Here is a 23571-nt window from a genome sequence, read left to right as displayed (position 1 = left end):
TCTGCTGCATTCAATACTGAATCTGGTCAGCAGAGCAGCCTTTCCATTGAGTTCACAGTGCAACTCCAGTGCTCCACGCACTGGTCACCCTGTGTGATCCCCACTGCAGGGCCCGACGGGGGGACCGCGGGGGACCAGGAGTGTGAAACCAGGGGAACCTCCGGGGAGACCACGGGGGACCAGGAGTGTGAAACCAGAGGAACCTCCGGGGAGACCATGGGGGACCAGGGACAGTGTGAAACTGGAGGAACCTCCGGGGGGACCACGGGGGACCAGGGACAGTGTGAAACCAGAGGAACCTCCGGGGGGACCGCGGGGGACCAGGGACAGTGTGAAACCAGAGGAACCTCCGGGGGGACCACGGAGGACCAGGGACAGTGTGAAACCAGAGGAACCTCTGGGGGGACCGCGGGGGACCAGGGACAGTGTGAAACTGGAGGAACGTCCCCACTCCCAGCTCCCTCCATTGCATGGAGCATGGGGAAACCTCAGGCAAATCACTGAGCATCACAGAGACAGTCTCTCTCAGAATAATTGAGCTGGAATTGACCACCTATTAGTTTTCAAGGGATTATCACCTAATCACTGACAGGGCTCACGCCAGCTCTACCTGCTAACAGATGTGTCTCTTTCAACAGTCTTCCTTCAAGTGTCTGCTCCTGGCTTGAGGTTCAAGCCAAGCAGGAGACAGACTGCTCGGCAATCCCCTGGCTTCTTTGGAGCAATCAGCCACTCATGCAGAAGAGCTGACCAGGAACAAGGGGGGGCAAGTGAATTCTGCACCAAGCCCCAACGCCTGCCCGGCGTTTCCCTCGGCCAGCTCGGGAGCGGCAGGCACGAGCCGCCGGGCGGCCCGCAGGCCGGGCAGCCAGCGCCAGCTGCCGCTCGCCCGCGTGCCAGCTCGCTGTAATGACAGCACCAGGGAGACCGGCAGCCGCCCGGAGGCGCAGAGCACCAGGTACTTACTGTGAGAAGCAGCGTGGGAAGCACCTGCTTCTGCTTCAAAGGCAGGAGGGGGAAACAGTAAGCAAAGCGGAGCAACCCTCTGTTACACATCAGCAGCCGCTTTTGAATCATAAGCTGCCAGCACCACAGCCCCGATGTCCTTCCCTATGAAACCTCCTGCACCAATAACTGCATGACAGCTAAGCTGCTGTTTCCCATGAACCAGGGGCCGGACACGACGACAGGATGAATCAGCTCAGCATAAGTAGCTCCTCTTCATGTTCAACATCACTTTAGTCTTTGCACCCACAAGACCAGTCGTTGCCATAAAGAACCAGGACAGCAGAGAGTGTGCTGGGCTCTCTGGCACACCTACAGAGAGCAACTGGCTCACGGGCCAACAGTCTGCACAACAAAAGAGGTTTTCAGCACCTTTCTGTGGAAAGCAGACAATACAAGGGTCTCCACAGAAGCACCGTGGGCTCTCGGCCGCTGCCTCGGCACTCGCCTTGCTGCGCTGCCGTCTGGCTGTAACTGAACAGCGTTAACTGCCTTCAACCAGAGCCGGAAAACAACCAAAACCAAAACCATCCAACCGACAAACCACCACCAAACCCCACAAATAAGAGACCCTATAGAACAACTCCCTCCCAGAAGACAAAATCTTTGTGCACCACAGCAAAGAATTCTAATTCATGTGGTACTAAAAGCACAATAACATGCTCAAAAATTCTAGCTGACGCTCCATACTTCATGCCATCCTTTCGTACATCAGTTTGACCCCAGAGGATGGAACAGACCAACAATGCAAAGGCACTGGAATGCTGTATAACCTTCCTACACTGCAGTTCTGCGGGTAGTTCCCGTGTTCACACACCTACCAGCTCACCAGAGCAGCGTGCTTCCTGACGCTTTCCAACACCCGTTACTCGCAGCTGCTTTTGTACGGCTGTCACGCTCGGCCTCTTTAACACACCTGCCTCTCACATCTTTGTCTGGGGAAGGTACTTGCTTATATGATTAAAGTTCTTGAAAACCATTGTTTTACAACAGATTTTAACTTCTAAATGTTTTAAATCAGAATAGCACAGGGCACGCACTGCAGAAGAGTTTTACCTTGAACACATCGTAATTGTAACGCTTTTTCATTTCTATGTCTGCCTTGAAGAGAACTTGTCAGAAACTCTTTCCTGAGAGGAACTTTTCTGTTTAGTGATTTTATTTTTTGTTTTTCTAAACGTAACTTCAACAAATCACACATTTCAATCCATCTTATGCTCACACTCTGTTCTACAGACCAAACGTATTGGGTTTACTCCATATGCCCCGCGACACCAGGACCTTTCCTTAGTCTGTGAGGAGCTGGTAGTCCTGGACAAGGGACTTGACCGGGCGCCCAGCACCCAACCTGAACCCGACCTACGGCGTCCGCAGGGCGGAACGCACCGCGCGCCAGCCGCGGCCCGGCGGGTACCAGCAGGCACCGCACCGGACTGGAACACTTACCCTTAGCAGTGAATACCTCCGTTTTAAAATTAACTGCCGATATTTTCTGCAAACAGCAACTCATTTGCCTTGAATTCTTTTTAATGTCTTAAAGTTACTCTTCTCCTGATTAAAAAAAAAGTGTTTTGGAGTTGCATCATTTGGGTATTCTTGCAGTCAACTGACACACACTAATGCAACAGCACCTGACAAATAGTTTGCTATCAAATAACACAACGTATCCTCATTATTTGATGACATCATTTCTTTAGCATTTAGGCTCGACTAGACTTCTGGTCGTATGCAGGGTATGCGATGTTTGCATGATGAGCATCAGCAAGCTGAGCTGTTAACAAGGTGCTTCTACCCAGCGCAGGGAGGACCCCGCGCTGTCACAAACAAGCAGCAGCAGGTTGCTGCCGCTGAGCGCAAGCAGTTCTTCAAACGTGTCTGTTCACAAACAGTGCGATTCCTGTCTTGCTGGAAATAACGGGAACGGTCACACGTTGGTTTCCACAGACTTGAAATCAAGACCACAAAAGGCAGTTTCCACAGGAAAATACAACTGAAGTGGATGGATATATTAGTGTAGAACAACATACTTGAGCCCCAAGAGGTAAAAGGTAATCTGAAGCAATCTGTCACAGATGATTTAGGACTATGAAACAGATATCACCCTGACATGCCAAAGAAAGAAGGTTTACATGAAAAGAAACGTATTTGAAAGCATGACATCCTCTCAGGTTGTGAATTATTTAACATAAAAAAAAAAAAAGACCTTATATAGCATGACAAATAGCCATTTTTGTGTCTACTGTTTTTCCTCTGGGGTTTATTGCTGATAAAGCACTGTTCTGGAAGTTAAAAAGAAGCTACGGTACAACCACTGTAAACCCAAATAATAATAATAATGCCTTGGCATGAAGCTCAGACAGCAGCCCAGTCCCGTGCTCCCTGAGCAAACCTGCCCGCGGTATCAGCCGGCACGGCGGCTCCCGCGCCGCCCGGACACCCGCGTGCCCCGCGCGGACCAGCAGAGCGCAGCAGCCTCGCCGACCGCTGCGGGACGAGGGGGCGAAGCGCCAGAGACCGGCCGAAGCGGGAATGCTCCTTCTAGACTTGGCCCGACGCCTGAACACAATTAGTTATTTGGATAACTTGGCTGCAATTTCTGGTTGTTTTGCACAGTGAGCTATGAATTCCCAAGACCACTAATACTGTTCAGTGTCTTATTCAACTGTAAGCAATGAAGTTTGAACTGATGTTTGACTTCGGGACAGAAAAGCTTTAGTGGTGTTGCCAATTCAGTAAAGATTGGAACTTTGATGAGAAGGAGGATGTTTCAGTAAAACGATGTTTGTCCGAGACATGTATTCAGTTCCTTGCTTTACCACAGACTCCCTCCCTAACCACGGGGAAGCTCTGCAGTCACAGAATTACCCAAGCCTGATTCCATCTTTACTTCATTTTTACTACCTGGTGTCTCTGAGCATTCACCAACTGCAAGACACAAAAACTGGAGAATTCAGCCTAAAGAACTCTGGACCTTCGCTCTCTGAAACATGGGGACAATACTGTTTCCCTGGTGTACCAACAGTCAAAATCATGAATGTGAAGACACTAAGAAATGGTAGGAAGCTACAGCAATGGGAACTATTTAAGAACCAGAAAGAAAAGCTGGAGTTTCCCACTGGTATTTGTCAATTAATTTTCTCATAAATGTTGCTGAGAACAGTAAGATCCTCTTTATCGAGATTTAAGTGCCCTGAGAAACTGCATGCCAGTATGCTAAGGGTTTCTTGGGCAACTGTAAAGTAACAAGCACAACACGAGAACCACACGCAGAGGTACACTGCACGGTCTTAATGACTAGGTCTCCTAAACACAGACAGACAAGACAAATTAAAACAGCATAAACTGCAAAAATCCGGCGTGCCAAGTGTTTTCACTGCTCACCTGTCAGGCCGTATCAAAGGCAGCTTGTCACAGTTTCCCAGACGTAGGACAGGGAAAGAGGAGAAGGCGGTTTCGCCGACACCGCGCACGCCGCAGCGACTGCAGCCCCCACGCCGGCACCGGGGGCGCAGGGCAGTGGCCCAGCCTCCCAGCGATGGTGAGAGGCTGGAAAAGGCGGTTTGGAGGCACCTTTCATTCCCGCTGTTCTTCGGGGCCATTTCCCTGCCGGGTCTTCCTTGGGAAAATCCAGGACAACCTCCGTTTCTTAACTGGCAATGTTTCTGACGGCCTTAGGAGTCCAGTATCTTGAAACTGCCCAGCCATGCTGCGTTCCTAACCATTTCGAGTAACTGCAGCCACGACATCGTGAACAGGAGGCGCGCAAAATAGCTATTCCACCATCTATTTTTCACACGAGAATTACTTACACAAGGAGATATCAAAAGACTGCAGAAAATGACACGGACACTTGCTTACAGCCCCAATGGCATCGTGATTCCTCCAGCACATGCATAAGAGGCAACCTAGAAACATTCCCCACAACTGACACAGCTTCTTGCTACGATTTGAAAACACGACCGCTCTCCCGACCCAGCTGCGGGCTGCACCAAACGAGGTTAATGCTTGTGTTTATGAAATGTGTTGCAAAACGGAGAAGCAGCTCCTGTCCCCAGAAGGCCCTGTTTACTGCTGACCACACGAAGCTCTGCGTGAGCCCAGGAGGAAAACTCACTGCGGCCCCAAAAGGCCTCCGACTGGTCTCCAAAGCTTTACCAAACCTCGCGCAAAGCAGGAGGCAGAGCAGAGGACACGGTGACCCACGCTCGCTTCTGCACCGTGACCGTTCATGCCCGAGCAGATCTGGGGCCGATCGCCCAAGGTAACTCTGCAGGAAGTACTGGGAAAAGCAAAACTAAGTCATCAAGTTTAATCCTTGACACAAGTTCCCAGAGACAGAAGCGACTTATAAGTACGGAGAAGTGAAGATGATCACAGAAGATGCACAGAACTCATGACTGCAGGCACCCGGCCTGAAGCGCATCCCTCCTCTAGCAGCTCCCAAGGGCCCATCTGCCGGCTGTAATGAGGTTCGCCAGACAAAAATCAGATACTCATGCCCAGGGAAAAACGCATTTCTAGAGAGTTCCAGGGAGCGTTTGAAGGCGCTTCAGCTGGGGGCCCAGCCCCCCCGCAGCCGCTCCGGCCTGCGGCCCTGCTGGGCGCCTGAGCCTTGCCCGGGCCCAGGAGACCCCCGTCCTGTGCCGCAGCGTGCAGCCACGCTCACCCAGCTCGGGAAGGCTCTAATAACTTCACGCCTGCGTAAAACAAAGCTTATGTTCTCAGCATTAGCAGCAAAGAAAGCCACAGGCTGGTTTACACCGACTATTCTATTACGTGCACAGGAAAGCAATATGAACATGAAATAAAAGGGTGTAAAAAGAGACGTTCCATGAAGTTCTTCCCATGTTACAAAAAGGGCTTGCTACATATCACAGACTGCACTGCACTCTGCAGCAGTTGTTTCACATAAAACCAGGTGCTTTACGTTTTGTATAAATACCCCATTTACCTTAAAGAAACTTCCTCTTTTGTCCAGACCATGGTCTTTCATTGTCAAAGATGACATCTTCCCCACAGAGACTCCACTGGAGGCCTCGAGCTCCTAAAAGCAGAGACATTTTAATGGTTAGTCCGGTCTGCAGGACATTCCTTTCTAAGCCACAGAAGCAGTCACAACACGCCGCCTGCCAGAACCCTTTCTGTCAACAACGCGGTGCCACTGATCTCCCACCGGCGGCCGTACACACCCCGTTAGTCTATCCTCTTTCCATAAACTGCTTGAAAAAGACTGTGCTGCTCGGAGCTCCATGTCTCTTCCTTCCCTTCCCAGCTGACCCTGTAGCTCTGAGTAGATTGTAATGTGCTCATCAAAAAAGAATGCTAAAGCATAACGATTGCTTTGTCTGTTTGCTTGACCTCAGCCTGCAGCACAAATAGAACAAAATGCTAGATTAGATGTCACTGCAATCCGGTTCAGATATCACCGAATTAACGGGGCTGTCCAGGAGGGGAAAAAAGAATCACCCACAAGGAGAAAACACATTACCGTGAATGTGAAAAAATCCACACCAAAACAACCAAAAACCCACAAAACCAACCAAATCAGCCAACCCCAACCACTCCCCCCAAAACCCTGCTTCAAGTTCCTAAAATGCTATTAAGTCTTCCGAGGGTTTAGTCCAAGAGATAAACCGAAGATGCAGTTAGGAAGAACCTGCATTTTCCACCGTCACGTCAACTGAGTAAGTGGTTTTCTACCCACGGGAATGCAATAACACACAGCTCGAGCACAGGCGCGACTGGGACACACGCACACAAAGGGAAATGTCACGGGCTGATCTCCGGCTGACTAACAGAGCTCCTCCGAAGTCACCACCAGTTCACACCAACAACCTGCGAACAAACTTCTGAGCGAAACCGGACCCAAGTTCCATGGTTGAAAGTCCTTCCAGGATTTTTAACAGTGAGCTCATAACTACATTTAAACATGCTAGCCCTTCTCCTCACTCACATTTACTGACCGCGTAGCAGTTAGTTATGCTGGAGGTTTCAGTCACCTAAGTGGCAAACATCACAGGTGCAAAACACCATAAAGACAGAGTGCCAGCTTCTGCTCTGAAACAGGCAGAAATTGGAACACAAAGGAAAGCGCTTAGCGGCAGGGCTGCAGGTGGAGCCTGAGCAACAGGACAGCTGGAACGAGGACGCCGAGTTAAAGAAGGGAAATTTGACACGTATCCCTATGCTCCTGCTTCCTCTAATGCCCGAAAGAGGGCACGGACAAGGGCACACAGCACCAAGGAAAGACAAAAGCGCTAAATGAAAAGCCCTGGCAAGCACCACTAATGGAAAAGGGTGAGAGGCAGAAGCAGGAGAACAGAAACATTTTTCTCTCGGTTTTAAACTGTTCCCTCTGTCTCCAGAAGCCGTACCGCAAGAGCAGAGGAAGGGGACACTTTTCCAGTGGATTCCAGTTAAAAACAGCCCGCCGGGAAGCTCAGGAACCGGCCTGGAGACCCAGAGAGCTGAACGAGAAATGCCGGGTTCTGCGCCTTAAACCTGAACGAGAAATGCTGGGTTCTACGCCTTAAACCTGAACGAGAAATGCCGGGTTCTACGCCTTAAACCTGAACGAGAAATCCCGAGTTCTGCGCCTTAAACCTGAACGAGAAATGCCGGGTTCTACGCCTTAAACCTGAACGAGAAATCCCGAGTTCTGCGCCTTAAACCTGAACGAGAAATCCCGAGTTCTGCGCCTTAAACCTGAACGAGAAATGCCGGGTTCTGCGCCTTAAACCTGAACGAGAAATGCCGGGTTCTGCGCCTTAAACCTGAACGAGAAATGCCGGGTTCTGCGCCTTAAACCTGAACGAGAAATCCCGAGTTCTGCGCCTTAAACCTGAACAAGAAATGCCGGGTTCTGCACCTTAAACCTGAACGAGAAATGCCGGGTTCTGCGCCTTAAACCTGAACTCTGGAGGATGATCGAGAGAAGACAAGAAACAGCACTGGGGAACGGTTAAAATACTCAAACTGTAAATCAGCATGTTTACAGGAACACATTCCCAACGAGGCCCTAAAGCACTCAGATCTGTGTTGCTTTACTTAAAGTCTCAAGAATAAAGAGGTTTGGTATTTGATACTGGCTCTTCTAAACAATCAAAAGGTTGTCATACAACAAGAGTTGTGATTATAAAATTAAAATATTCTCTTTCAATTGATTCTGAAAGGGAACGTGCATCGGAAAGACCTGCGGTGGAGGGCGGCCCAGGAGACCCACGGAGAAGCTAGGAAAATAAATCAGTTTTCCGAGTTGATGCTGTCCTCTAAATGACAACACCGAATCCAACCCACAGCGAACAACAACCACCCACCCACCACAGAGCAACCCACACAGACTTTAAATGAGCTACATCAGGGGCTCACGAGCCAGATCCCACAGCTGAACGTGCTTCTCGTCTCGGTCATGAACCACTCCATTTGCAAACAACAACTCTCGCACAGGAAACCTCGTGTTTTGGTGGTTTTTGTCTTTTTTTAATTTAACCACAGTGTCTGCCCGCAATCCTGTTACCAAAACAAGCGCGTGCCAAGTTTCTACGTTCATTTGGTTCCAAACCCAGAGTTTGTAAGCTTCCGCACTCGAACACAGCGGAAAGCAAACAGACACACAGCCTGCCCTGCAGGAGCAGTACGGCTCTAACGCAGACAAACGCTTCAAGCAAGACCGATTCCCACCTGGCTTGTAAGAGGTTCTGAAGCTCTGAACTATCCCGTAGCTGCTCTTGTTACTGTCCATGTAATGTACCACTGTTCCTGTTTATGTGAAGTGATGACTTTCTGGGCTCACGTCCTCTCCACAGCGCCGGCGAATCGGTCCACGCGGTGTGTGGGGTCCCCGCGTCACCCCAAGCGGACCTGGCTCACCTCAACACGGCTCCACGCCTCGCTGGTTCAGCGTTTCTGATTGAAATCAGCGCAGAGGACACGCTGCTGCTGGGTGCTCGGCGGCTTTTTGTGTTTTGTTGTTTTTAGGGTAGTGGTTTTTTTGTTGTCTTTGTTTGTAGGGTTTTTCTGTTTGGTTGGTTTTTGCGGTGTGGGGGGTTAGGGGACGTTTTAGGTGGGGGTGTTTGGAGCATGTGCTTCCTTTAGGCCACCCAACATGCAACTAGATATCAAGACTGGCTGGTAAAATGTATGGCCAGGAGTGGGTGCAACAATCCAAAACCGGGGCGGGCCCCGGCCTGTCGCCCACGCGGAGCTGAGGCACCTCGGCCTGGTGCACAGGCACACCTGCAGAAAACAAACCCGCTCTCGGGAGGTTTCATTTCTCTACACAGCTGTCCACGTCGATGCTTATCCAGATCCAAAACAAGCCAAAACCACTGCTCTGGAACTGTCCGTGTGGAGTTCGGACAGCGTGAGGCCGTCACACAGGAAAATATCCCTCCTTTGACTGGGAAGCCGGTGGAGAAGTACATGTCGTGAGCATTTTCTCTTCTCGTGTGTTTTAGGGCTGAGGCACAGCATCCAGATGGGTTAGCTTGGACACTGCCTGGGTGACGGCTCAGAAACCCATCTGAAAACGTCATCAGGCTGCTGGAATCTGCTCACTGTCTAATTCCTGTGACCTCTCGTCTGGCCATCTGGCAGGCGGCCGTTTCTGTGAGTAGGTGGTCGGTGCTGCACCCCCTCGGCAGCCTGCACAGCCCCGCTGGGCAACAGGTGCCAGACCCCTCCTGGGGCTGCACTGCTCACTGGTTCCTGCAGGCAGCACAACCCTTCCACGTGCAGCACATCCCTCCTGTATGCAGCACATCCCTCCTGTATGCAGCACATCCCTCCTGTATGCAGCACATCCCTCCTGTATGCAGCACATCCCTCCTGCAGGCAGCACATCCCTCCTGTATGCAGCACATCCCTCCTGTATGCAGCACATCCCTCCTGTATGCAGCACATCCCTCCTGTATGCAGCACATCTCTCCTGTATGCAGCACATCTCTCCTGTATGCAGCACATCCCTCCTGTATGCAGCACATCCCTCCTGTATGCAGCACATCCCTCCTGCAGGCAGCACATCCCCCCTGCAGGCAGCACATCTCTCCTGCAGGCAGCACATCCCTCCTGTATGCAGCACATCTCTCCTGTATGCAGCACATCCCTCCTGCAGGCAGCACATCTCTCCTGTATGCAGCACATCCCTCCTGCAGGCAGCACATCCCCCCTGCAGGCAGCACATCCCTCCTGTATGCAGCACATCCCTCCTGCAGGCAGCACATCTCTCCTGTATGCAGCACATCTCTCCTGCAGGCAGCACATCCCTCCTGTATGCAGCACATCTCTCCTGTAGGCAGCACATCCCTCCTGCAGGCAGCACATCCCTCCTGTATGCAGCACATCCCCCCTGCACCTCTTCCAATCCAGAACAAAGCTCGTGTGAGCAAAGAACAAGACAGGGCAGGGAACAGGAATGATTTCTCTGCTTGGCAATTTTCTCTGAGAGGCACTGCCACTCCATGAATGCCGAGACTCACGCGAGCTGCAGCTTTCAAAAACCGGTGCTTTTCATTTTCCTTCTTCCTTTGACTTGTCAAAACAGCTCCTACTTTCCTCACCCTCCCACAACTGTATTTGGTATTTTATATGTCCTTAACCGTGGTAGTGTCAATCACCGCCTCCCCGGACTTGTCAGGATCCTTCCCTTTCATCCTCTCATTCCAGTCATGCTTTTACAAGGCAAAAGTCACAATTTCTTTAGCTAAAAGTCCTAGCAAAGATGAGACAACCTGTATTCCTCCCCTGAGCTGGAAAGCAAAGGCCACAGCCACCCCTGGAACTCAAACGATCCCGCCCTGTCTCCTTACCCACCCCGCTCATTTTCCTAGGGGGCTGGGGCTGTACAACTGCTCCGGCTTTCCGTTCCTGTTTGACCCCTTGGCCCACCTAACAAGACCTGACTGAGGAAAAGTCTCTGCTTACAAATACTGACAAAGGGACAGAGGGAAGACACTCCGTTAATGCCGTCGCTAAAGGAAGAAGACAATCGTGCAGCCTTCCTTCTGCTGGCTGACCAGCAGAAACAGCAGAACCCCCTGGCGGGCTGGCCGTCCCCCTTCGCTCGCAGTCCGCAAAGGCCACGCAACCGCTGAGCGCAGACACTCACACCAGCTGCTGCCGGGTTTGCTGTCCTGCCGCCACGGAGGAACGGGGGAAAACACCAGGGCAGGCCTGCAGTTTGAACTGGCAAAGGCCGGCCGTGTCAGCACGTAACGCTGACGGTACCGCCGATGCCGCCCTGTGCCGCCCCTTTGGCAGCGCGGGCACCGCCGAGGGCGGGAAAGCCTACTGCACCTGTCCGTGAAGACCCACGGTGAATTCGCATCATATTGCAAACTACCTATAATAATTTATAAGTAAATAGCATTAAAAAAATCATGCTTAGTTCAGTGAACCCATTTTCCGGTGGGTTAAACTGGAAACCAGAATCAGGAAGGATAAACACATTTTACTTTTTTAAAAATGTGAAAAACTTCTAAAATGCAATCCTGTACTTGAGAACATGCTGAGAGATACACACGGAACCCTGGATTTTCTGCAAACGCAGGCATGCTCATGCGTTCCGTTTTCCTGTTCTCCTCGCACATTCGCACTGCTCGCAGAGAGGGTCGCGTTCATCTCTAACCTACAAAGCTCTGGTTTGTCTAATTACTCTGACCTTATCCGATTCTTGGCAAAATTAACCTTCTCCTTTTGAAAGTATTTCCTCTGAGAAGTGAACTGAAAGCCGCTTGCAGGGCCACGGGTACAAGCGAGCACAGTATCACTTTGAAAGCTACCACACAGGAGCCTCAGTCTGAAAGGCACCGGGTGCCAGGACCCCGCAGACTCCCAACTCAAGCGCCGCATTGTGTTGGCACAGCTGTGTCCACACGCACAAAGCCAGGGGTTATGCAGAACAGGGTCCTCACTTCCATCATTCTTCGGGCTGCAGAAAGGGTTTACAGTCCTTTTTATCTTCTTCAAATAACATAAGGGCAGACTGCTCGTAGAAAAGAAGCAGCGCATACAGAAAAAACGACAAGGCACTCTTTGCATATTTTTTTGTCTTTTTAATTAAAGTGTTTGAAAAACCTTGCAAATAACCATTCCCTGGTCAACACCCCTTTTCTTCACGCGCTGGTTTCACTTTTACCTGTGCCACCTGCCCGCAAGGAGCTTGTGCGGGCTCCCCGGCAGAAAGCCTGGTTGCCACCAGGACCACGCCAGGGCCCCCGTTCTGATTCCTGCATTCTGAAGTACCCACGCTCCGCACCCTGGTAAACGTAACAATGCTGTTAAAACCACAGCCGCCGTTCCCAGGACTTCACCTCACTACGCATTTAGCCATGAAACGTGAGCCACTGCTTACGGAACCCCCACCTGGACAGACCTGGACCTTCAGGGGCTGAGAACCAGCCCATGCACCAGGCTGGTATATTATCTGACTTAATCTGGAGTGGGAATATCACTGCCAAATTCATACGTTTCTCTTTCTACACCTGGTTTCAGCTAGTCATCACTCCTGCCTCAACCACCCTTCTGCCCACAGGCTTGTTTTTCCCCTTTGATTCCAGAGCCTGCTCACTGGCAGCATTTGAGACGGAAGGATCAAGAGGAGTTGCTTTGAACTTGTCCCAGCATGGCACTCTGGGGAGAGGTTCTAAGGCCCATCAGGTTTTGGATAGGCCCGCTGTCCCACAGCTGCGTGCTCCCTTATCTCTGCTGAAGTCATAACTGCAGAAACGAAAGCATCTGAAACGCACACCTGGGCTGGGCTGGCTCCCGCTGGCACGAACAGACACCGTGTCACTCCTTCCAACAGCAACGTACAGTCAGACACACAACAAATGCCTCAGAAGAGCCAAACCTTAAGCTCGGCTGAGCGTGGCAAGCCACCAAGAGGATTACGCTGGCGGCAAGGGCTGCCTCTGCACCCCTTCCAAACACTTTCTTCTGCCTCTCTCCCACCAACCAACCTCTTCCCGCTGGCTCCCGTGCCGCACTTTCCACATTACTGAGAAGGAATAAAAACCCAAGTCATTTCCTTTGGCACAGCGTTTAACCGTGGAGGATAGCACTACATCTCTTATAAGAGAACGATTGTACGTTGATACATTCATGTCTTGTTTTGCCTCCAGACATGTCAGAGAAATACATTTGTAGGACTGGCTTTGATTTGGGTAACCTTTCAGAAGGTTCCTATTACTCCCCCGTTCCCTGGCCTGGATATCTCACAGAACTAGAATTTCTTGCAGTAATTTCCGTTTGTTATTCCTGCCCAAACCAGTGAATAATAAAAGTGAAAACATTCAGAAATACGTTTTCAAACCTCTTAAGAAACATTTAACATTGAGCTGCAGTTCCCGGAACAAGCAAGGAAAGGTAATGACTTGAATTACAATACAGCTTCAAGGTCTGGAGAGGCTTCAGAACTCACAATGAAGCCCTAAGTCAGGTGCGGAGCGGGGGAGTTACAGCACCTGCGTGGAGATGGAGACGGAGCAGATAACCACCCACCGGGCCCGGCCGCGGGCGACTCGGGGCACCTGGGCAAAGCCCCGTCTGCCGCACGCGGCCCCGGCGCGGAGCGCCCGGCCTCCCGCCCGGGACGGCGGCGCAGCCCGGCGGACAGAGCGTGCTCCAGGCAGCCGGGGCGGCGGCCGCCCCGGGAGCTCAATCGCCCTTCTGCTCAAATATCCCCGCCATCTCGGGCTAAGTGACCGGGCGTGCTTGTTCCGGTACGAGATAGCTGCACCTAGCACAGCATCTTTCGTACGAGTTACTCTCTGCACCTAACAGTTACTGGTACACACCTAACTTGTTTGATCACGTTTGAAAGCCACGGGCACGCTGACCTCACTGAAAGCCGGGTAAGGCCACCGCGCGCTCCGCTGAGAACCAGCCCCTGAGCGTATGGCATTGCCTATTGAACGTACGCACAGTCTGCAGATGCCAGAAACATCAGAAGACCGGAGAGAAAGTATAAATAAGATTTTCCTGCTAAAATAAACTACCTTCACCGACATTTTTTAAGGATTTGCCAAAACGTAGACCGACATTCTTAAAACTATTATACCATGTGGTATTTGTTCTCCAGATTCGTAAATTTTCAGGACTACTTCAGGATCAATATTCTCCATTATCACCATTCTGTGACTGTAATACACAGGAACGTAAATCCTGCAACGTGGTAATACAGCAGATTAAACTTGAACTTGCATCCGTACCATGGCAAGAGCGTTCTGGCATACACGGTATCTTTACCTAACCGTTGAGGTACACGTGTTTTAAGCAATAAATCCAGTACTAGACATGGAAATATGCCTTGCATTTTACCATTTATTTGCAAGAGCCTGTGGGTCCATCCTCTGATGGATTAAACCCACGCACGCCCTACGTTTCCGTGAGTGGAGTCGAGCTGTGCAGCTGTGGATTTGCTTTTGTTCGAGAACAATTGTACTGGTGTGTCATTAGCTACATTTCTACTACTGCTTTCTGGCCAAGAGGTTGAAGTAATCAAACAGCCCATATGAGCAAAATGGCCCATGAGTTTTCGTGGTTGCGCTGCTCACTTGAACAGCTGCACGCCCCAGCCTTTGGAGAGCTTGCTGTACGGCCTGTGACAAACACCTCCGCAGCGCCGCGCCGCGCCGCGCGCCTGGGGCACGCTCCTCCCCGCACAGCTCCACGCCAGCGCGCAAACACCGCGCCTGGCACCCAGCAACAGGTCTAGTTCTCAGTGAACAAAAGAAGATACTTTCACCAGAAAGACTACAAGAACAATGCTTATATCTTGAAGCATGTGTTTTGTTTTGTGCACAGGAAAGACTGCAAGAAGATATTTCACTTAATTAACCCAAACTAATTGCTCTCCATACAAAGACCTCCTGTGTAAATACAGCAGCCAGCCTATACTAGCGAGAGTTTTCGCCGCTCTAACCTGGTCAGGATCCTCTAACAAGGACTAACAAGGACAGGCTATCCAGCTGGACAGGCCGCAGCACTGACCGCCTGGGTTCAGAGAGGCGGGCTGGCGCGGGGTCAGCCCCACCGCACCTCCCCCTCCCGCACGGCGCCACGCGGCGCCGCTCGCCCGTGCCACGCAGGGGAAACCGCGGTCCAGCCAGCGTCCTGTGCTCGCGGGCCACGCTTCAGCCGTGCGGAGCGAAAACAGGCCGGGCCCCGTCTGCCGTCACCCTGCGGCACCAGTGCCAGCGCGGCAGACAGAGAAACCCCAAAGCACGGGGCTCTCGCGGTCCCTTCAGCTGCGCCGACACGTACCACCGGAGAAAGGCCTCAACTTGTTCCCTAACGTTAGCAGGAGTTAAAAACAAACCAACCGCCAACCAACCCACCCGCAACCAACCACAAGGCACCACACGAGACCCCAGGCAGAAAACTAACTTAATTTGAACGGTCTTTACTTCTTGCCTGTTTGAGGATCCCGCTGGGGACACATAAACAGAGCAGCCTAACAGTTTTGGGCTGGGGGATCCGTTGGGAAGACGTTTTCTTTTGAGTGACAAGGGAGTTTCAGAAACTCAAATATTTACAATCTGCAGTTTACTCTCTAAATATACTTACACCAAATAATTGAGAGAAGCCAAACATGACACTCTATTCCAATAAACACTCTTTATTGTTTCTTCTTCCATCCCAATTCTTCACGAAAAAATGGTGAAAACAAAAAGTTTATGACACACCAACGAAAGCCAGGAAATTCAAAGCTGAAGGCCCCTGAAATATCTGTCCCAGGTTAATTCCACTCCTCTTCCTGTTGTTTATATCTTCACCATGGGACTGACAGTGCCAGCCAAGCTCCTTGGCTTGAGTCTCAACCCGGGTAACTTGGAAGTCACGTAAACGCGGGTCATCCTTCCTATCCTCATGTCGCTCCTCTTGACCCTCCCCCAGAGGACAACTGTTCCCTCCGATAACCGTCCCCGGCCCCTCCGCCCTCTGGCACTGCTGACTCGCAATGCCTCGACCACGCGAAGGTCACTGCTGCCTTCCTGCTCCGCTTCCCTGTTTCCTCAGGCTGTCCATCACCAGCTCTCTCCTCCACCGCTTACCCCGACCAGCCCCAGCTCCTCCTGGCCCAGCCCCTACACCAAGCTTGCCCTCGGTCTCACAGCCGACTCCCCGAGGACAAAACCCCGTGACCCTCACAGCCTTCCTCCCTGTACCTGTGAGGTTTCCATCCACCAACCCCAACCTCTTCACCTGTTGCAGTTTTCACTATTTTCTACTTCCTGCCGAAGCTCCTCTCCTTCTCTCCCCCTTTCTCCCTAGCCATCTGCATTAGGATCCTGGAAAGACTGATGTATTTCGTATAACAAGACATCTCCAAGACCCAGCGTTCTGCACAGGTTTGAGCAGCCTTCCCGTCCTCGCCCCTTCTTCCAGCATCACATTTGTATTTGAAAAGCTGGTATCATCACCCCAATAACTCACCTACCTGCGCCTTTCCTCAAGTCCCCAAAAGACCAGGACATACACGCTCCCATATATAAGGAGGGAAGTATTGATGCCGCAATCACCAACTGGCTGTCATAGTACAGAGAAGGGCTGAAAGCCCCACCCCAGGCTGTCTTCATCCAGACAAGGAAGAGAAGGCCTTCACTCTCCCTAGATTTTGGGAGCAGCAGTTTCCCCTTCTCTATCCAACCCATTTGTGATATAGGGTACTTGTGATATGGGGAACGCCGCCATCGCCAAAGTTCGCTTCCTCGGCAGCACGAGCAGTCGCAGCAAGACCCGTCTGACTACTGCTGGGAGCTTCCCCTTCCTCACCGGCTTCGTGAGTCCTCAGAAATCACTAGCAGGGGAACTCCTGAACAAGTAAGTGTGGGTGTTTAACTCTCCGCTATTCGTTTGCTTGTGTAAACAATTTGTTTTCTCTATCCTGGGACAAAGTGTTTCGAAATAAGTGTTTTGGAAGAAAACAGGCCTCGCTTGCTGAAATGGTGAAATCGGGTCAAAGTACTGACAACAGCAGACCATTCCAAATTCAAATGAATTGGTGACTCCACATGTTTACTGTATGGGGGGTTATGTTAGGCACATAGGTCAGATGAAGAATTTGCGGCACATTTTTTCCTTTCCGATTGGAATCAAATGTGACCAAATGTAGAGAGTGAGGCAGGGGTCAGAGAAGGCACTTCCAGGTTCAGTTCTTGCTGACACGCTGGTACCAGGAGGCTCCCACGAGTGCGAGCAACAAACCTCGGCCGTCGCTGTGTACGGGGAGCTGGGCCTGAGCACACGGAGACAGGTTTACTCTGTCCCTTGACAAATGAAAAATTAAACTGTTTAACAGCTAACACATTCCATCTTTCTCTTTCTGCAGATAATAAAGAGAAAGCTGCCAATGGCTGAAAATAGCTCTTGTGGTTACATACCACAGTTTCAAGACTTCACACAGCATTATTTTATTGCTTCTACATCTGGTGCCAGTTATTTTTATAGGGCTTCTTTGTATAAATTCAGCAACATGAAAAAACCCTTCAAAGTCTATCAACCAGTCTTAAAATAAACACCACCAAGTTCATTTCTCTCTGTTCTTCTGTTCCTCAGCTATGATGGATCCCCCGCACAAACACAAGCCCACGTCTCCGGGGAGTCGCAAATCTACCGAGCGAGTAGCGTGACCTGCAGTGACCGAGCGAGGGGAACTCGGTCCACCCCACACCTCATTGTTTCTGTCCCGCTCTGCCTCCCTTGCGGAACCATAGCACCAAAGGCAAATCGAGGAGAAATAAACGTCTTCCTTTCACAATCCATGGACCGCGACCTCACCGGAGCAGGGCAACGTGCGCAACGCCCAGCAAGGAGCTGCCACCAGCGTCCCCCTGCACACAACAGTCCGGCACCCTGTGGCATTTCCACAGGGCCCGCTCACCGCACAACCGGAGCTGCCCACGGGCGCTGCTGAGGCCGGCCCGCCGCCCCAAGCGCTGAGCTGCAGTCGGTGCTGAGCGCGCCGCCATACCCAGGAGAGCTGTCGCCGTGCCCTGCCGCGCCGCAAAGCTCCGTCCCTGCCCGCAGCCCCGGCGTGACAGCAGCTGCTCTCGGCTGCCGCTCGGCCGCGTTCAGCTCGCGCTTCCCACATCTATTCTCAGCCCCAAGGGCCAGAACCAATTTTCACCCCCTTCTCCCTTTCAGATAAAAGTTACATTCTGCAGAACACAACTGCTGCAGCCCCTCCCTTGGCCAGGGAATCTCGTTTGGCAATGCATAGGAGAAACAGACCCAGATTGTAATCCAGCTTTAGAAACATCTAAATCAGTTTTTACTCTGCAATTCCATTTCGCCTTCCATGCTTCGCCCATCCTGCCAGCAACACTTTCTACCTCGGCTCCTTTGTGCGGCACCAGACAGGGACCACCCCACGCAACCAGCGCTGCACAATTCAGCGCGCGTGCTTGAAGCCTGCACGTTCAGCGAACTTCTGACAACTTCTGCTCGTTCATCTCTCGATCAGAAACGCATTCCCAGCCCACGGGCACCTTCAGACAGCTGCCGTGCTTCTTAGCAGCTTGTCATAAAAAGCAGCATCTCTCTCCAAGCTTCTCAAATGCATAAATCCACACCGAAACGTGCCTGTCCTTGCACTCACGCGTTTCACACCTACACGCAAATCACACTGACACCACCTACCATATTCAGGCCTGGAACGGTAATAGTTTTAATTTGCCATTTCATGACCACCAAGGCTGGAACTGAAGAGACTGCCCTGGAAATGGTAACTTAGGCACTTTGCATCAACCCAGGACCTTTACATGTTTACGTTTGCATATATAAAGTACAAATGTCTTGCTGAATACTATGATCTACCTTTCTTAATTTCATTGTCCTTTCAATGCACCGGTAAAATGTCCCAAATGAAGATTTCTGCTGGCAAAACAAAGGCTTTTTCCCTTTGTGCTGGGACTAAAGGGCACGCTCTGCCTCGCGCAGAGGCAACGCTTGTAACCAGTGCTACAACCCCGCTGTGCCCGCAAGGATCGCGCAGGGAACGCAACGTCCCATTGAACCAAAACCCCGAGGCGTCTCCCGCCACAACCGATGCACCGTGTCCCAGCAGGGGCTCTAACCGCGCTGCTGAACACGCGCCTTTGTCTGTGAAGGGAAAGGTGAGGCGGAGCGATGTGTTGATGCTAAGGCTGCTCCGCTCAGTTCAGCGGTTCCGCCGTCCCCGCGCCCAGCCCCGGCCCGGCCGAGCAGCAGCTCAGCGAGCACACGGCCGAGGCAGGCGAGCGCTTCAGCGGTTTCCACACATCCGTCCTCAAGTGTGTTTAAATACGTACTTTTGCACACGCACAAAAAGCATCATCAATTAAGAGAAACTACTAAGCAAAGGGTTAAGGAGAAGACAAGGCTGCGGACTCTCGGACAAGTTCAGAGAGGGAATGTCAGCATACGCGGCACACGTCACGTGTGAAGGAAAAACCAGCAAGGCTCTGGGTTATTTTCATGCTGGAAGTACGTTTCAACAAAGTCAGGGTCAAAGAGCCCTGGAGCTAATTACTGGAAAGCATGGATCTGTATTCAGCAAATATAAAGCAGAAGCCAAAGACATCATTTCAAATTGGAAAAAAAAGAGAGAGAGAAGCACTGAAAAGTCCCCAGAGCTTTTGTTTCCCAGCCGCCCGCGGGCCCGTGTTCCGAGCGCTGGGTCGGTCCCGGGCACTCGCCAGGTGACGCTCACTCTGGAGCTGGTGCAGTACGGACCAAGAAAAGCTTTGTTTTTGAGGAAAGCCCCTCCGAATAAAGCCGGTTTTGCATCTAAGCCTGTATATATGAGACAGGGGAGACAACCGCGAGCATGCCTCAGAGTCAACATGCAGTGCTCCGCTGGTTGTAATGGAGCAACCGCCATTTGCAGCTAAGGGTTTGTCCCTCGGTCTTTAAACACCATACACAACGATGCAGTGCGTGGGACTTCCCAGAAGGCAGGACGACAACACCTGCTGACGCGCAACGCGGGGCCCTCGCCCTCCAGAGACAAGTCCCAGGTCAGACGCTCCGAGAGCTTCCCCTTGCACGGCTGCCTGGGAAACCCTGTTCCGAGGCGAGGAGGAAAGCGCCCTTGCTTGGCCTCATCCTGGGCTCTCGTTACACATCACCTCCACACACCAGAGCCCTCCCTGGTGCGGCATCCTAACAGTCTTCACACAACACCCACCACAAACAGGTTCCCTAATTCCAAGTCATACATGACAACTACACATCACAAAACACTGTTATTCCTGCCAGAGAACCGGTAGGACTCCAGTAGCCTCCCTTTGCGCCCGTCACTGTATCACGCAAGCTCTCCATACTCCTGCCATTTTCACACCAACGGCAGAACCCCCACCAGCTTCAGAGGGAACAGCACGGCACTGACGCTCAGCAACTGTCAGCCGGGCTGTGTGGAACTGTACTTCCAGAAAACCAGTAGGAACCTACTGAGAAAATGTGTCCTTCATGTGTAATATTTTCCTCTGCTGGTCTCAAGGCAGAAAAACATCCCCAAATATCCACATGTGCTGCATCAGCCAGCTTCCTCCCAAAGAACTGCAGCAGACAGACGACCATTTCCAAATCATTGCACAAGAATATTCCCCAGCTCCTCCTAAGCACACAACCAACAGATATACTATCAATCTTGCAATTACAAGACAATTCATTTTAGTCAGTTTTCTTAGAGAACACATTTAAATCTTTCGGCAAACTTTCAATAAATGATGTGAGAAAGAAAAAAAAAATGACAGAAATATGGCTGCGGCCACCCTGCAAAATCTTCCGTTTTGTTTCGCAGAGTTAAGCATGGGCTTTACATGTGTAGACTCACAAAAACCACAAAAGGCAACAAAAAGTTACAAGGATAAAACAAGCTCTTGGGCTTGATTCTATGACTCACGAGTAACAGCAAAAATTCGGGAGCAACTCCCATGAAGCTACCAGAATAACTATAAAACTCACTGTCAAGAGCAGACCTAGGCCTGCACTCCTTCAGTCGAGGAAGGATCCTCATAAACACTGGATTTTCCACGCATCAGAGATCCTGCAAACGCCACGCTACATCCACCTGCTTTCTGTTTTACCCGGAAGCTTCGGACAGCAGCGCTGGGCTGCAGAAGGTCCTGCCAGCCGCCAGCGCCGGCGTGCGGGCATCCCGGGCGCCCGGCTCGGAGCAGCCCCTGCCGAGCGCCACGGCCCCCGGGCCCCGCGCCGCGCCAGCTCCCGCCCCCCGCCCGCGGCAGCAGGAAGGGACGACTGGCCGCGGCGCCCGGTGCGCCCGCGTCACCCGCCACTTCTGTGGCCGTGCTGCAGAACAGGATGGCGGAGTACAAAGACTGTACCTGTTTGTCCGGGTCCACCTCCCAGAGGCCCCCTAAGCCAAACTGGAACAGGCGGGGTTACAGAACAGAATGTCTCCCCTGCCAAGTAGGTACGACACAGGGCGCAGAGCACGCAGGCACTTCAGACTCTACCATCAGAAACGCCAACTGGAAGCAGCCACCCTTCCACAAAGCGGTCCGGCTCACCGCTGAGACAGAAACGGGCACAGCCCTGCCCGCCCTCTCGCTGTGCCGCTCACGCTGCGGGCACCGGCTCCTGAAGGGCAGGGCAGGCCGAGCCCGCGTGCCCGAGGGCCGGGGCGCTGCAGCTGGTGGCACACCAGGCGGAACTGGTGACCGCAAGAGCTCCCACTCCAGACCATGCACACCAGAAATGCTGAGAAGCGCCTGTGACATCCTCTGCAGCTCTCAGTAACACGCTGCATAACAAAATACAGGTAACTCTACTGCATTAAGTACCTTGCTGTAGAATTTTATGTGTCAGGAATAATTTGTTTTCAGTGTTCTAAACTAAGATGACATGTACGGGAAATCAGAGCTTCATATCCAGCCAGTTCCTACGACATCACCTCTGTGGTTTGTTACACAATGACTTAACACAAGGTGCCAAATATTTAGTTACACTTCTGTCCCCTCTCCTGATACACCCTAGCAATTGAGTAAGTGACCTGAACAAAACAAACAGTTTAACTGGCAATGCTTAGCTAATGCTTCACATTCTCACCACGCAACTCTTAAGTAGGGAATTTTAGAGGTTTTCCATGAGACACAGCTTGATAAATCTCTGATTACAGCTCAGAGGTATGTAAACCTCTTATTTTCGAGATCTGCATGGTATGCGGAGTATTTAGAGCCACAGGCAAGTCCTGCATGGCCATGGAGCCTGCGATACACGACCGCAGAGCCAGGTTCCTGCACGCTGCTGTGCTGGGAGTCACCACGTCTACAAGGCACCGCCAGGATTCCGCTGCCGAGCCCCCAGCGGTTTGGTAACGCATCTTAAGAAAAGGACTGAGACCATACCTGCTTCATGTAGCGCTCTGCCGATTCGCTCCTGCTGTCGGGAGATGAATTACATTACTTATCACTAAAATGTGACAGTTACATTATTCTAGGAGATAACAGAAGCTTTTTAATGGTTAAATTGACAGCACTGTTCTGCCTTTTTTTTTTAAAGCAGTAGCTCTCTTGTGAAAAACCCAGTGACCCTACCACTCATTCAGTGCCTTCGTAACTATGTTTGATCTGTCTTCAGAAACAACCCCAAAGCACCCCGAGCCTTAAGTAAAAGAACCAGTCGTCTTCTTCCTTAGACATACTTGAGAGCAAGAGAAGCCAACCGCCCTGGTCCCGTCTGCCACACATCGAAAGCTTCACGCAGCTGATCACACACACACACACTTCAGCGAGCTGGGGGGACACCGGAGCAGTGTCACACAGAGACCACGGCCTCAGCACCCCAGGGACACGGGCTGGCTGGAGTGTGACGGGGAACCCGCGCAGGTCACCCCCGAGAGCCCCCGGCAGAGCCCCGGCCGGCACAGCGGAACTGGAACCCGTGACAACACGATCCGCAGCCGGGCCGCCTGCGCTTCCAACAGCGGAGATCGCCGGGTTTGCACCTTGGTCAGCACAAAGTTTCTCAAGCCACCGGAAGTTATTGAGACAAACTCGAAATTCTAAAGCTGAACGGGATCAGTTTCTGAGCACGGACTAGTATTTGTGCTGGCTGTTCTTTCGAAGCCTCAGCCAGGAGGAAACCTCCGTTACAGCTACGGCACAGCGAGCGCGCAGGCTGAGCCGCCAGGGACACCGCGCTGATCCCAAACCCCGGCAGGGGCAAAACCAAACAGAAAACCCAAACATCTGCCAGTTTACCCAATATAAACAGATTGAAAACTACACAAATTCCTTGAAGAAAAAAGTCAACCTCAAAAGGAATTTGGTGAGTGCATTCCCAGCAACGTACAGGAGCCTTGTTCCACACAGCTGTTTCCATCACCAACACCGGTGATATTACTGGTGCTTATTACTTCGTTTACGTTTTAGTTAACGCAAAGAATGAGGCAGTGGATTGAATACAAATCCATTCAATAAAATTAAATGCATCCTAGGGTTACCGTACCACATAAACATCTTCGAAATCACAGCACAATTTTGTTGCATAGCTGCGTGATTAACAAACAATTCTGTTTACCATCGTCTTCCTGCTCATCTAACTATTCAAGTCCCAAGTAGC

The 23571-nt window shown here is 51.5% G+C and overlaps 1 protein-coding gene across 29 annotated transcripts in view; it reads right to left on the bottom strand.

The window, feature by feature from the left end:
• The window catches only part of LOC102089333 (sodium/potassium/calcium exchanger 3), a 208563-nt gene that overhangs the window by 46533 nt on the left and 138459 nt on the right, over positions 1-23571 (bottom strand). For 27 of the 29 annotated variants that reach the window (XM_065059501.1, XM_065059490.1, XM_065059491.1 and 24 more), the window contains one exon: positions 5957-6049. In XM_065059501.1, coding sequence (XP_064915573.1) covers positions 5957-6049 — 93 coding nt within the window. Of the gene's footprint in view, positions 1-5956; positions 6050-8685; positions 8711-16444; positions 17785-23571 lie in introns of those variants that run through there. The other 2 variants (XM_065059510.1, XM_065059515.1) reach the window with 2 other exon arrangements.

Source organism: Columba livia, chromosome 3 (assembly GCF_036013475.1).
Source record: "Columba livia isolate bColLiv1 breed racing homer chromosome 3, bColLiv1.pat.W.v2, whole genome shotgun sequence".
Lineage (NCBI taxonomy): Eukaryota > Metazoa > Chordata > Aves > Columbiformes > Columbidae > Columba > Columba livia.
This window is presented reverse-complemented; position numbering and strand designations above follow the sequence as displayed.